The sequence below is a fragment of the Prunus persica genome, chromosome G6, assembly GCF_000346465.2.
Source record: "Prunus persica cultivar Lovell chromosome G6, Prunus_persica_NCBIv2, whole genome shotgun sequence".
NCBI classification, from domain to species: Eukaryota; Viridiplantae; Streptophyta; class Magnoliopsida; order Rosales; family Rosaceae; genus Prunus; species Prunus persica.
This window is the reverse complement of record NC_034014.1, coordinates 1082961-1095631: the sequence shown is the minus strand read 5'-3', so window position 1 is coordinate 1095631 and position 12671 is coordinate 1082961. Positions and strand designations below refer to the sequence as shown.

General features: G+C 36.8%; 3 protein-coding genes across 4 annotated transcripts; 2 read left to right on the top strand and 1 right to left on the bottom strand.

Annotated features, from left to right (window-relative positions):
* On the top strand, positions 576 to 3221 carry LOC18772306 (protein NRT1/ PTR FAMILY 7.1). Its single transcript, XM_007207477.2, has 5 exons — positions 576 to 622; positions 826 to 991; positions 1097 to 1314; positions 1410 to 1969; positions 2066 to 3221. The coding sequence occupies exons 2-5, from the start codon at positions 826 to 828 to the stop codon at positions 2928 to 2930; spliced, it is 1809 nt and encodes a 602-aa protein (XP_007207539.1). The 5' UTR covers positions 576 to 622; the 3' UTR covers positions 2931 to 3221.
* LOC18774428 (AP2/ERF and B3 domain-containing transcription factor At1g51120) lies at positions 5732 to 6802 on the bottom strand. The gene has a single exon (XM_020567387.1). The coding sequence runs from the start codon at positions 6800 to 6802 to the stop codon at positions 5732 to 5734; it is 1071 nt and encodes a 356-aa protein (XP_020422976.1).
* Positions 8772 to 12072, top strand: LOC18773703 (protein NRT1/ PTR FAMILY 7.1). 2 transcript variants are annotated; one of them, XM_020565290.1, is made up of 6 exons: positions 8772 to 9055; positions 9219 to 9281; positions 9462 to 9615; positions 9700 to 9917; positions 10007 to 10566; positions 10744 to 12072. In XM_020565290.1, the coding sequence occupies exons 2-6, from the start codon at positions 9231 to 9233 to the stop codon at positions 11603 to 11605; spliced, it is 1845 nt and encodes a 614-aa protein (XP_020420879.1). In that variant the 5' UTR covers positions 8772 to 9055; positions 9219 to 9230; the 3' UTR covers positions 11606 to 12072. The 2 variants fall into 2 exon arrangements, with proteins under 2 accessions (XP_020420879.1, XP_020420880.1); XM_020565291.1 differs by having other exon boundaries at positions 8773 to 9055; positions 9465 to 9615; positions 10744 to 12071.

The window sequence follows — 12671 nt, the reverse complement described above, 5'->3', positions numbered from 1 at the left end:
GACTTGTTAATGAACTTAATTATATTACAATAACCATATATATATATATATATATATATTTTTTTTTTTTCAGGTCTAAAATCTAAGATCCGAATGACTTGTAAACTCAAAACTAGTTATGGATAAGACCAAAGCATTTGAGTTTTTTTCTGAAATCTGTTACGTAACAGAAGCCTGAATGTGTGGCATTTGTCATCATTGGAACAGGCCTTCAATACATATATATAGATATATACACACAAGCATGCTTCTTCAAGTGTTTTCTTCTCTTTGAGCAACAACATCTCCCTTTGTGTTCTCTGTCTTTGTGTCCTCTTTCTTTGTGTTCTCTTTCTTTGGTCTTTTCTTTATATAAGCTGCATTAGGTTTTTAGTCTGACATGGTAGGCTTTTCAAGAAGTTTGGATTGAGACATTGGGTTGAAGCATTAAGGGGCATCGTTTGGGGTGAAATTTTTGTTTCGCTTCTCCACCATAAATGACAAAAGGTTTTTTCGTATTTTCTAGTTTTCTGGCAACTCATGTGATTTCGCCTACATTGCCACTTGTAACTACCGACACTCGCTCTTCCCCGTCACCGGAGTCCTGCAGAATTTCAAAAGCAGTTATCAAGTTTCGTAAAAGGTTGGTATCCTACACTTCAGCTGGCTTCATAGTAATGTTATAGCTACACTTTAGTTGTTGATGTTCATGTTTGATTCAATTAATAGGCCTTGATTTATATTGCTATCATGTCATGCCCTTGAATTGATATTGAGTAGGTTTTTCGAAAGTTGGTTACTTAGTAGAACGCAATTAACTTGGTCTCTCCTTTCAAAAATTGGCAGATGATTAGCGAAGACAATAACCGAGACGCTGAAGTGTCGGGAGCTGTGGATACAAACATCCCTGAAAATGAACAGCAGGTGACAACTGAGATAACTGAGAGTAAGGAAACCAAATCCCCTGTTCAAAAGAGCAGAGGAGGATGGACCCTTGCAACTATCTTGCTAGGTACACATCATTGATGACAATCAAATTTTCATTCCTTAGGTTATAGAGTTGCAAAGATATACTTTCCTCTTGATATACATTAATTGTCTGGGTTGTTCTGTGCAGCGAATCAAGGCCTAGCAACACTAGCTTTCTTTGGTGTTGGTGTGAACCTGGTTTTGTTTCTAATCAGAGTTCTTGATCAACAAAATGCCGCGGCGGCAAATAATGTCAGCAAGTGGACTGGAACTGTTTATTTGTTCTCTCTTGTTGGAGCATTCCTCAGTGACTCCTATTGGGGTCGTTTCTTAACTTGCGCAATCTTTCAGCTCATCCTTGTGCTGGTAATACTTTCTTTTTTGGTGTTGCCAACATATTTCTTAATGTTTGTATTTGTTTTTTGAAACATTGGTGTAAAAACTTAATGTTCCTCAATCAGGGCTTGGGGCTATTATCACTGTCATCTTGGCTCTACCTGATCCACCCGTCTGGTTGTGGTGACGGAGTAACTCCTTGCAAGCCAAAATCCACAGTGGGTGTTGTTATGTTTTACCTATCAATATATCTAATAGCACTTGGATACGGTGGGCACCAACCTACTATAGCAACATTTGGAGCAGACCAATTTGATGAGACAAATCCCAAACAACAGTCTTCAAAAGCAGCTTTCTTCTGCTATTTCTACTTTGCACTCAATGTTGGGTCTCTTTTCTCCAACAGCATCTTGGTTTATTATGAGGATAAAGGGTTCTGGACTATGGGGTTTCTGGTGTCATTAGGATCTGCTATCGTTGGCCTGGTGTCGTATTTGTTAGCAGCACCAAGGTACCGGTACATAAAACCGAGTGGCAACCCTTTGCCACGTGTAGCTCAGGTATTTGTGGCTGCATTTAGAAAATGGAAGGTTGTTCCAGCCAGCCCTGAGAATCTGTATGAGGTGGAAGGATCAGAATCTGCAATCAAAGGGAGTAGAAAGATTCTCCACAGTAAAGAGATTGAGTATGTAATATTTCACTTTATTAATTTTGATACAAACAAAATAATAATTAGCTTTTTAGTATGGCAATGAACTTTTCAGTTACTTAATTTGGTCAGGTTTTTGGACAAGGCAGCAACAATAACAGAGATGGATCAAAGTGGCCACAATAATCCATGGAGGGTGTGCACTGTAACTCAAGTTGAGGAAGCCAAATGCGTTCTGAAAATGCTCCCCATTTGGCTTTGCACCATAATTTACTCAGTGGTGTTCACACAAATGGCTTCACTTTTTGTGGAGCAAGGTGATGTGATGGAATCACACATTGGAAATTTTCACTTCCCAGCTGCTAGCATGTCTCTTTTTGACATATTCAGTGTTCTTATCTGCACCGGGATTTATCGCCATATCGTTGTGCCTGTATCTGGAAGATTAAGTGGGAATCCAAAAGGCTTATCCGAGCTTCAAAGAATGGGAATAGGGCTCATTATTGGCTTGCTATCAATGGTTGCAGCTGGTGCCACAGAGGTGGCAAGGCTCAAACATGTGCAGCCTGGTCAGAAGGTAAGCTCACTTAGCATATTTTGGCAAATTCCACAATATGTCCTTGTTGGTGCTTCAGAAATTTTTATGTATGTTGGTCAACTTGAGTTCTTCAATGGACAAGCCCCAGATGGAATCAAAAGCCTTGGAAGTTCACTCTGCATGGCCTCCATATCTCTTGGTAATTATGTTAGCAGCTTGCTGGTTACCATCGTGATGATGATTACAGCTAGAGGTGAAAACCCTGGTTGGATCCCAAATAATCTGAATGAGGGTCACTTGGACAGATTCTACTTCCTAATTGCAATTCTAACAGCTTTGGACTTTGTAGTTTATGTGTTTTGTGCTAAGAGGTACAAGGGCATTAACCTCCAAGGCCCTGAGCTGGAAATGGAGAGCATTGAAAGTCCACAAGAGGAGGTGGGGATCAACAGAGTTTAGGCCTTTAATTTTATGTTTCTTTGTAGGCAGTCTTTCCCTCTGTTTTGTTTTGTTTTTTTTTAAATTTTTATGTAAGCATGAGTTTTAGAATAATGGTAGTGCAAGAAAGAAGAGAGGATGACCTCTGCTTTCTCTCAAATGCCTTTCTGGGTATGTTCTGATATGACTGGAAAACAACTTGGTTTATCTTTCTGAATGGTTACTTTCTTGGTATGTTCTTCTGTTAATGATTACCTGTGACATGATTGGATTGGAAAACAACTTGGTTTATCTTTCAGAATGGTTAAAGCCCAACTCAAACAACTGATCATCCATTACCTAAATCTGTTTATAAGCCCAAAGAGGTCCTCCTCTTGTCGGCCTTGTTGTAAATACAAGTGATGTTGGGAAAAGGAGTAATCCAACTTAGAATTTCAAATGCAAAAATAAATACTTTTAATTCTTTGAGCTACAAACTCTTGTTGCGAACTTGCGATGATCCTATTTATTATCACAAATGGACACTTCATGCACAAGCTGAAAGCAACAACTACTTGAAAAATTGTTGGCAAAATTGAAAACGAATCAGTGGGTAGGTAGGTTAGGTGGGTGTCCCTATGAGCAAAAGCTTTGTTGCGTATGGTGCTGGCATGCATGGAGTCTCACTATCTAGAGTCTAGACCAAATAAGACCAAAAGCATGCAATGCATAATAGTATAACCCACCTTTGCTTTGGGTCCTTCAATTCGTCACTTTCGCATAAATCGTGTGGATTTTATCACATGAAAAACTGTTTGTTAGTCCACTTTGAGATTTTTGAAGTTCATTTTTCACATTTTGTATCGTCATTAAGCTTTATAGTCATACCTACAAAAGATGTATTAATCATTATTTTAGTAGCATATGATAATTAATGATGTCATGTTGTTGCCAAAGATAAAGATATGGAGAAAAAAAATCATGTGCACGAATTGGATGATTCTTCTATGCCATTTTATATGCCCATAAACATAATGAATTGCCTTTGCCTTATCTTTTATGGAGTGTGAAGGTAATGGCAGATGTATCTGTCCAATAAATTCAGTGATACGATAACCCCATTTTACTATATGAATAACCTTAACTATTTGTTGACACATTGGAATTAACTTGGATATGTTGAGTTTTAAAATGATTTTAATTTCTGACTTGTCTTGTGTTATGTTATACGAAATTAAAAAATATGAATAAAATTAACTCAAACTTCAAACTTTATTAATAAGGAGATGGAACGATACTTGTTTTTAGTTAAAAGGAGTGGAGAGAGGAAATGTATATGCAATTTAAACTATTGCTTGTATTAAAAAAAATTGAAAATCTTTAGGGGTGGGCATGGGTTGAGTTGGGTCAATTTTGGTCATAACCCGTAACTCAACTTGATATGGCGGTTTATGATTTTTTGGATCCAAGACTCGCTCATTATTAGGCCAACCCGACCCTCTAATGATCGAGTTGAATGGTTGGGCTATTGAGCAGTTCAGTTAAGTTGACCCAAAATTGTGCTCACCCTACTCTAAACCTTTTCCCTTTCGGGTCCATTTTGAGTCCAAGTTTTATTATAATACAGACTAATAATAAAAAAAACACTTTATAAAGTTGGTTTATTTAGAAAAAATAAAATAAAAGAAATAGAAGGCAATTGTACGAAATATTATGCGCCTTTAGATGTGGCATCAAGATTTGGTCGCATCACATTCAATGGCCAAAAATGAGCTGCAACATTTGTAGGTCCAAAAATATGGAGACACAAATTTGTGTTTGTATATATTACATCCTTCTCTAATTCATCTATCCCTTGGTTCCAAAACTTAGATTATTCAATTTGAATTCAAAAGTACTAGCTATAAGTCATCAAATTTTTTTTTTTTTTTGGGTAGAATTTAAATTCTAGATGTTTCCCTTACAAAAATGAAATAACATATGAAGCTTCACTTTTTTTCTTTTTTTTTTCTTGGGGGTACAATGGGGGCCAAGGGCCAAAAAGAAAGCAAAACTCACCCCTTATATTTGAAAGACAACTCAGAGATAGTGATATAATGAGCCCCATTCTAAAATCCAATACCCCCATTGTTTTCATGTTTGCTCCAAAATCCAAAAACAAAGTCCAATTCATGGAGAGAAGAAGAAAAAGAGTGACAGAGAAGAAGGTGGAGAACCACCACTTATTAGTGCATGAGTGGAATGGATCAATGGGTATGGATGAGTGGGAGACAGCTTATCTGCTGATAAGATGGTTTGAATAAGACCCATATTTCCCATGAATGGTTGATTTGATAAGTCATTCACATACACAGTGTAATATGGACCGATTCTTATCAAAATATTCTATTTAATTTTTTTCCTTTAGGACTGAAATCAGGTTCTCCTTATATTAATCTTCATAAGCATTTCTGCATATATATGCATTTATTTTATACCAAATATTTAAAGTATTTAGGTATAGTTCATGAATACGTACGTATATAATACATGGATGGCGTATGCGTATATTTGTAGAGATATGCACATGCCCACTTGCCATTTCCACGTCTGAATTACTACTGATATAAACAAGTGAAACATACAATTAAATATGAGAGAGAGAGAGAGAGAGAGAGAGAGAGAGAGAGAGAGAGAGAGAGAGAGAGAGAATTTGGCTTCTATATGTGTAGCAACAATGAAATTTCACATTTGTTCATGATGAAAAATTACATTCCAAACTGGTGCTTTGACGGCCTAAAAGGATCAAAAGTAAGATTCAGGAGATTAAGGATTTAAGAAAAGAAAAATAATCTCCTAGACAGTTAATTAATATTAACACCAAAGAGTCTAAATCCTTTTTGGTCAGCCATGGATGCCTTGTGATCTTCACTATACTTACATTCACCTTGCTGAAACTTGTAGCTGCTACTTCCCCCCAAATTCAGTTCCAATTTGACCTGCAAATCCTCACACTCATGCTTATTGATCTCCTGCTCAAGCAAACATGATCTCTTGCTTTCACCCTCAATATGCATCACATCAATTAACCAAAATGTAGCACTTTCTCTGTCTTCCTCTCTCAATTGATCATCATTCTCACATGTATAAAATGTGATCACATCATTTGCCTTCAAATTGTTTTCCTTCACAAACCTATTCCAACCCCTTGTGAACACAAAGCTTTGGCTACTCTTCCAATAGCAATACCTAAACTTCCACACCCTCATGAGCTTGTCATAGAAAACCAGCTCAATGTCATCAACCCCATTTTCTTCCACATTCTCACAAATACAAGGGAAATACTCAACAGCATATTTCTTGGGAATTACAAGCCTATTGAGCTTGCCCACATCACTTGGTGTCAATTCTTTTTGGAAGAGTTGCCTAGACAATATTTTCCCATCACCATGCACCCTAATTGAGTTGTTACCCTTGCCCATTTCCTCAGTTTGTGATTGTTTTTGTGACCTTATAAATGCATCAAATTTGGATGGATAGGAACCATCCCTAATCATTTTTATTATTGCATCTGTTGTGTAATGGTTTTGAAAATCAGGCTCTTGAATGGTGAAATTGGTCCATGGAAAATTTCTATGCAAATCTTTACCATTTCGAAGCTTGATTGCCGCACTATCGTAAGCCATGGCAGCTTCCTTCTCGGACTTGAAGGTGCCAAGCCAAATTCTTTGGTGGTTTGCATATATTTGTGCACCCCAGTGACCATTTTGTTGTGGCACAACCCCTTTAAATTTTGCAAATGAGACATCATTGTCAAGTCTCGCACGCTTATTTGGATGAAGCAGTCCAAAATCGTTGTCGTTTGAACCAGAAGTTTCGAGAGCTACATTTCTTTGGACTCTTGAAATCATGCTTGATGCAGCATCTTCTTCCATTGTGAATCTCAAGGGCAAAGACAAGCACAATATTGGCATGGAGATGTGAAGACTAATTGATCAACTGATGCTAAAAAAATGCAAGGCGATCCTCATGATGGGGTTTCAAGAAAATCATGATGAGAAAAGGTTTTAGTTTTAGCATTGCACAGATCATAATATTGGTTTTGAGAGAGAGAGAGAGAGAGAGAGAGAGAGAGAGAGAGAGAGAGAGAGAGAGAGATCTGCAAGATGAGCATGATGTTGCATGAACATGGGTAGATTTTATTTGAAAGGCTGAGAGTTGAAAATATTAAACTGAATTAGGTTAAGTAACAACAAATTATTAAGCACCATATGATTCTAGAAAGAAGTAACAAAATTTTCCAAGTGAAAAATCAAGTCAAATATATTAGAACAAATTTGAAGCGGCCGGATTTATCTTAATTTAGGCAAATTAATTAGGTGTTGCATTCTGAAACTAAATAACCCATTTTGTTTATAGCATATAGTTGACTACAAGTTACAAGTACGTACGTAGGTGTTTCAATTCTTATTATGGGCTGGCATAATCTACATCAGAGATGTCCTAACATTCAATCAGTCACTAGAAGTTTCTGATGTGTCACAATTTATGTGCTAATTATAGAGGAAACTGATGTGTCAGATACTCTTCATATATATGTACAGCTTGGCTCTTATAAAACAAATACGCAAGCAAATGCAAGATTTTTGTTCCACTTTGGATTCCCAATTATGTTAGAGGGCTTTACGTTAACAACACTGCTTGTATTTAGCGGAACTTTTTTGGGTGTTACGTGGTATTATTAATCCACATGTTAAAGTACCAGTGGACAACAAAGTTGATATTTCTTGGACTTTGTTAGTAAAACCATGCTGCCGAAAAATAAGTATGTTATCACATAATATTAGTAACTCCGAGTAAGGGTATAACTGTCACATTGAAAATTTCTCCATTTTCGCTAATAGGAATATGACACGTGACACATATAATTTTCGTTCCGTAAAATAAAGATAAACAACTTAAAATTAGGGAGCATTGAGCTATAACCTGGTCTAAGTAAGCCTCGTGCAAAATAAAGAAACCATTTCTTAGGTCACTATAACTAACTTTTACCTTTATGAGGATACATAGACAAGATTTATTCCAAGACATTAATTTACAAATAAACGACAATAATTAAGCTGACATGAACTGAAATATCCTAACGATTGTAACTACAAAATAAGAGATAGAACCATTGGTTAGGTTCTAATTCTGTCAGGACTATATGGTTTAAGAGAATGGAAAGAGTAAGGTACATCCATAGTCAAACCTAGGACCTAACCTTCCCAATGCCACTTCACTCTTAATTAACAAATCTAATCAAACTTTAAAAAATATATATAATTAGGAACCTATATCCGTACGTATTACTATACTAGCAGCCAGTAAGTACAGTTGTACAGGTCGAAAAAGCGTTGGAGCTTTATCCGGATAAAAATTCATATATAAGAAACCTGTAGTTTAGACTATCGTTTTTATTAAAAAATTTATATAAATAAGTAGCACTAATTAAAACCTGTATTTTGAACTTTAATTGATGAAATATACAATGCATATATATACACACATAATATACTGCAAAACAGGAATATTTTAATGTGTACTTTATTTTCCTTGACATGATTCATATATCTTGGACATAACTTTTCAAAAAGTATATTATATATTTTTGAGCTCATGATTCATTACATCATGGAAAAACTATTAATTTTCTTGCATGTCAAATAGTATTAAAATAACGACTGTTGCCTTTTTTTCTTTTCTTTTGGTAATACTGTTTGACAACTGCTCATTATGCTCAGTGATGAATTTACAGACATTTAACCTGAATAAAAACTACTGAAATTGAGGAGAGACTATCATCATCATCATATATATAATATTATATATCAATAGGTCATTTTCACAGGGGCAATCAAATGCCATTCATGGAAGAAACGACCTAGTTTGTGGCAGAGACTCTTCTAAGCTGACCTCTCCTTCTCCCTATTCCACCACTCTTTTTCTTTTCAGTTTTTATCTTGTAAATTTGTTTGATAACAAGTATAAAGTAAGTTTGAAAATGACTATTAATTTCCCCCCCATTACTCTCCCCTAGCTGTATTTATATTGAACTCTGACAACCAACTCTTATCATATTTTCTTCAATTGGTTCCATTTCTATAACTACTCCATCTTAATACTTCTTCAACCTCATTACCTTTGAAGTAAGTTCTTGTTGCTTTCTTTATCAGTTATCTATGGCTTAGATTGATACATAATATATATATATATATATATATATATATGGTTTCAACAGTTCCACCATGCTAGCAAATTTGTTTATTCTGATTCAACTGTCTCTCATTTCCATTGATATATATTTTGCAGAAGGAACCTTCAATGGCCAGTTCTGTGGATTTACTCAACTTTACTAACGAGGCTGCGCGAAAGGTCAGTGAAGTACTGGAATCAAGTAAAATATATTGTTTCAGATGATGATGATTCTGTAAAGTCGTTATATGGCGTTTGATTGATCTGCAAACTGTTATATATAGCATCCATGAATCAGAAATAGTTACTTATTATTTTCATTTTGATCCACCAACAAAAAAAAAAAAAAAAAAAAACTAGCAGCAGGTGAGAGAAGACAACAGATGCACCGGAGAATCAGAAACTGTGAACCGAAACTTATATGAAGTCGAACAGAAGGTGATAGCTGGTAAAAGTAAGACATCCCTTATTAGAAAGAGCACAGGAGGGTGGAAATTTGCAAGCCTCTTACTAGGTACCAATAATGAATGATAATCACTTTCTTAATTTCATTCTTTTAATATATTTATGATGTTCTTGTTGGTCTTGTCTTGTTCAGTGAATCAAGGGCTAGCAACTCTAGCTTTCTTTGGTGTTGGTGTGAACTTGGTTTTGTTTTTAACCAGAGTTCTTGATCAAGAGAATGCCGTTGCCGCCAACAGTGTCAGCAAGTGGACTGGAACTGTTTATTTGTGTTCCTTAATTGGTGCATTTCTCAGTGATTCGTACTGGGGTCGTTACTTAACCTGCGCTATCTTTCAGCTCATCTTCGTAGTGGTAATTAATTTTTTTATTATGTTTTATTGTAAAGTACATATATTCTTTGAAGTGAATGAAAATTGATGTTGCCTTAAATTAAATATCAGGGCTTGGTGCTGTTATCTCTTTCATCTTGGCTCTTCTTGTTCCACCCTTCTGGTTGTGGTGATGGAGAAATAGTGTGCATGCCTGCATCCCCAGTAGGTGTTGCTATCTTCTATTTGTCCATATATTTGGTTGCATTTGGATATGGCGGGTACCAGCCAACTATAGCAACCTTTGGAGCTGACCAATTTGATGAGGCAAATCCTAAAGAGGGAGCTTCAAAAGCAGTTTTCTTTTGCTATTTCTACTTTGCACTCAATGTTGGGTCTCTTTTCTCAAACACCATATTGGTCTATTATGAGGATACTGGCAAATGGACTCTGGGGTTTGTGGTGTCATTGGGGTCTGCTATCATAGCCCTTTTGTCCTTTTTGTTAGGGACACCAGGGTATAGGTACCTAAAACCATGTGGCAACCCTTTACCACGTGTCGCTCAGGTATTCGTCGCTGCAGCTAGGAAATGGGATATTGTTCCAGTAAACTCGGATGACCTGTATGAGGTGGAAGGACCAGACTCTGCAATCAAAGGGAGTAGAAAGATTTACCACAGCAATGAGATTGAGTAAGTATCAGACTTTTCATCTGTACAAACTTTACAGTGAAAAGTCTTTCAAATCATACCATGTACTACAAATTACTCAATACATAGTAAATAAATAAGACAACATATAGAAATTTTCGAGATCCACATAGCACTTGTCTAAAGTACTTAAACTAAATTGGTTCTTAATTTGATCAGGTTTTTGGACAAGGCAGCAACAATCACTGAGGATGATCTGTGTGGCCCTAAGAATCCATGGAGGCTCTGCACCGTAACTCAAGTCGAGGAAGCCAAATGCGTCCTGAAAATGCTACCCATTTGGCTTTGTACTATAATTTACTCTGTGGTCTTCACACAAATGGCTTCCCTTTTTGTAGAGCAAGGGGATGTGATGAAATCCAACTTTGGAAATTTTCACCTCCCAGCTGCTAGCATGTCTGCTTTTGATATATGCAGTGTCCTCATCTGCACTGGAATTTATCGCCAAGTGCTTGTGCCTTTAGCTGGAAAGCTGAGTGGGAACACCAAAGGGATATCGGAGCTTAAGCGCATGGGGATAGGGCTCGTTATTGGCATGCTGGCAATGGTCGCAGCTGGTGCCACAGAGATTGCAAGGCTCAAGCATGTGCTGCCTGGTGAGAAAATAAGCTCTCTGAACATATTTTGGCAAATTCCACAGTATGTTCTTGTTGGTGCTTCTGAGGTTTTTATGTACGTTGGTCAACTTGAATTCTTCAATGGACAAGCCCCCGATGGGATAAAAAGCTTCGGAAGTTCACTCTGCATGGCTTCAATGTCGCTTGGGAATTACGCGAGCAGCTTTCTGGTTAACATGGTAATGGGGATTACAGCTAGAGGTAAAGACCCTGGTTGGATCCCAGATGATCTGAACACAGGTCACTTGGACAGATTCTACTTCCTAATTGCAGCATTAACAGCTTTCGACTTTGTGATTTACGTGTTTTGTGCTAAGTGGTACAAGTCCATTAACCTTGAGGGCTCTGAGAAGGAAATTCAGATCATTGAAATTCAACAAGATGTGGTGCTCAGAAGAGTTTAGGCATCTTGATTAGTACTTGGCATGAGTTTAAGAAATAATCTTTGTGTGCTGCAGAAGAGGAGAGAGCATGACCTCTTATATATTGCAGAAGAGAAATGATTGCTTTCCTAAATAGTGTAACATGCTTTTGCCAAGTTAAGAAAGTTAAGTAATAAATAAGTTTGTTTAGGCTGGCAGCTTTGGCTTGCATTGTAAGTTTCAAACATTTTGGTAGAGCTAATGGAATCAGTGGATATTTTGGTAAATTGTCATGTACTGCTTTTGAATTCTTGGAAAGTGAATGCAGCTTTGGATTCCTTCTAGGGAGGAAAGTGATAGAACTTACAGATTGGTCATCATGAAAATGGTAATTCTCAGGATGCATGATTCATATACGTCTGCTCTGCAGTGATACTGCTAAGTGGGCACTACGAAGATGGACCAAAACATGTACGCATTTATTAAAAACGTTGTAGAATCATATTTTGTATGTGAAGTGAAGCAATAGGACAAATTATCCTTTTGGAACACTAAGACCTCACCACACAGCCTGTCTTACCAAATTTGAGGTTTCATAGTTAGAGTCAACCACACGTGGAACCTGAAAAACCTACACCCACAAAAAAAAACTCGCATTGGGTGTCAGGGAATGATAATATGTCGGTATATTTTGTTGGCGATAATAATATCGACACGCTATCTATGCATATCAACAGTCCGCTAGAGAATTATATATATATATGAAGTTGATAGATAGATACTACTGTGAATTTGGACGCAGTGACACCATTGCCAACACTATAAGCTTAGCTTAGGCTAGGACTCCAGTCGTTGCTCCAATTTTAACTGTCCATCTCCTACTTTCTACTATCACCCTAGCCATAGGATATGAATATGGTGCTAGCTACCTAGACGTGACTCTCAAGCTAATGCCTGAAAAAGCAGAGAGTATGAGAAAGCTTCTGGAATGTCACATTAATTAGCAAAGCTTGCCTTAAGTTGCCATATCGGAATGAAATGAAAAAACTAGTGAAAGTTCACCATCTATTATTACACTTTAAGAATTACTTTGTCGATATGTTATTTT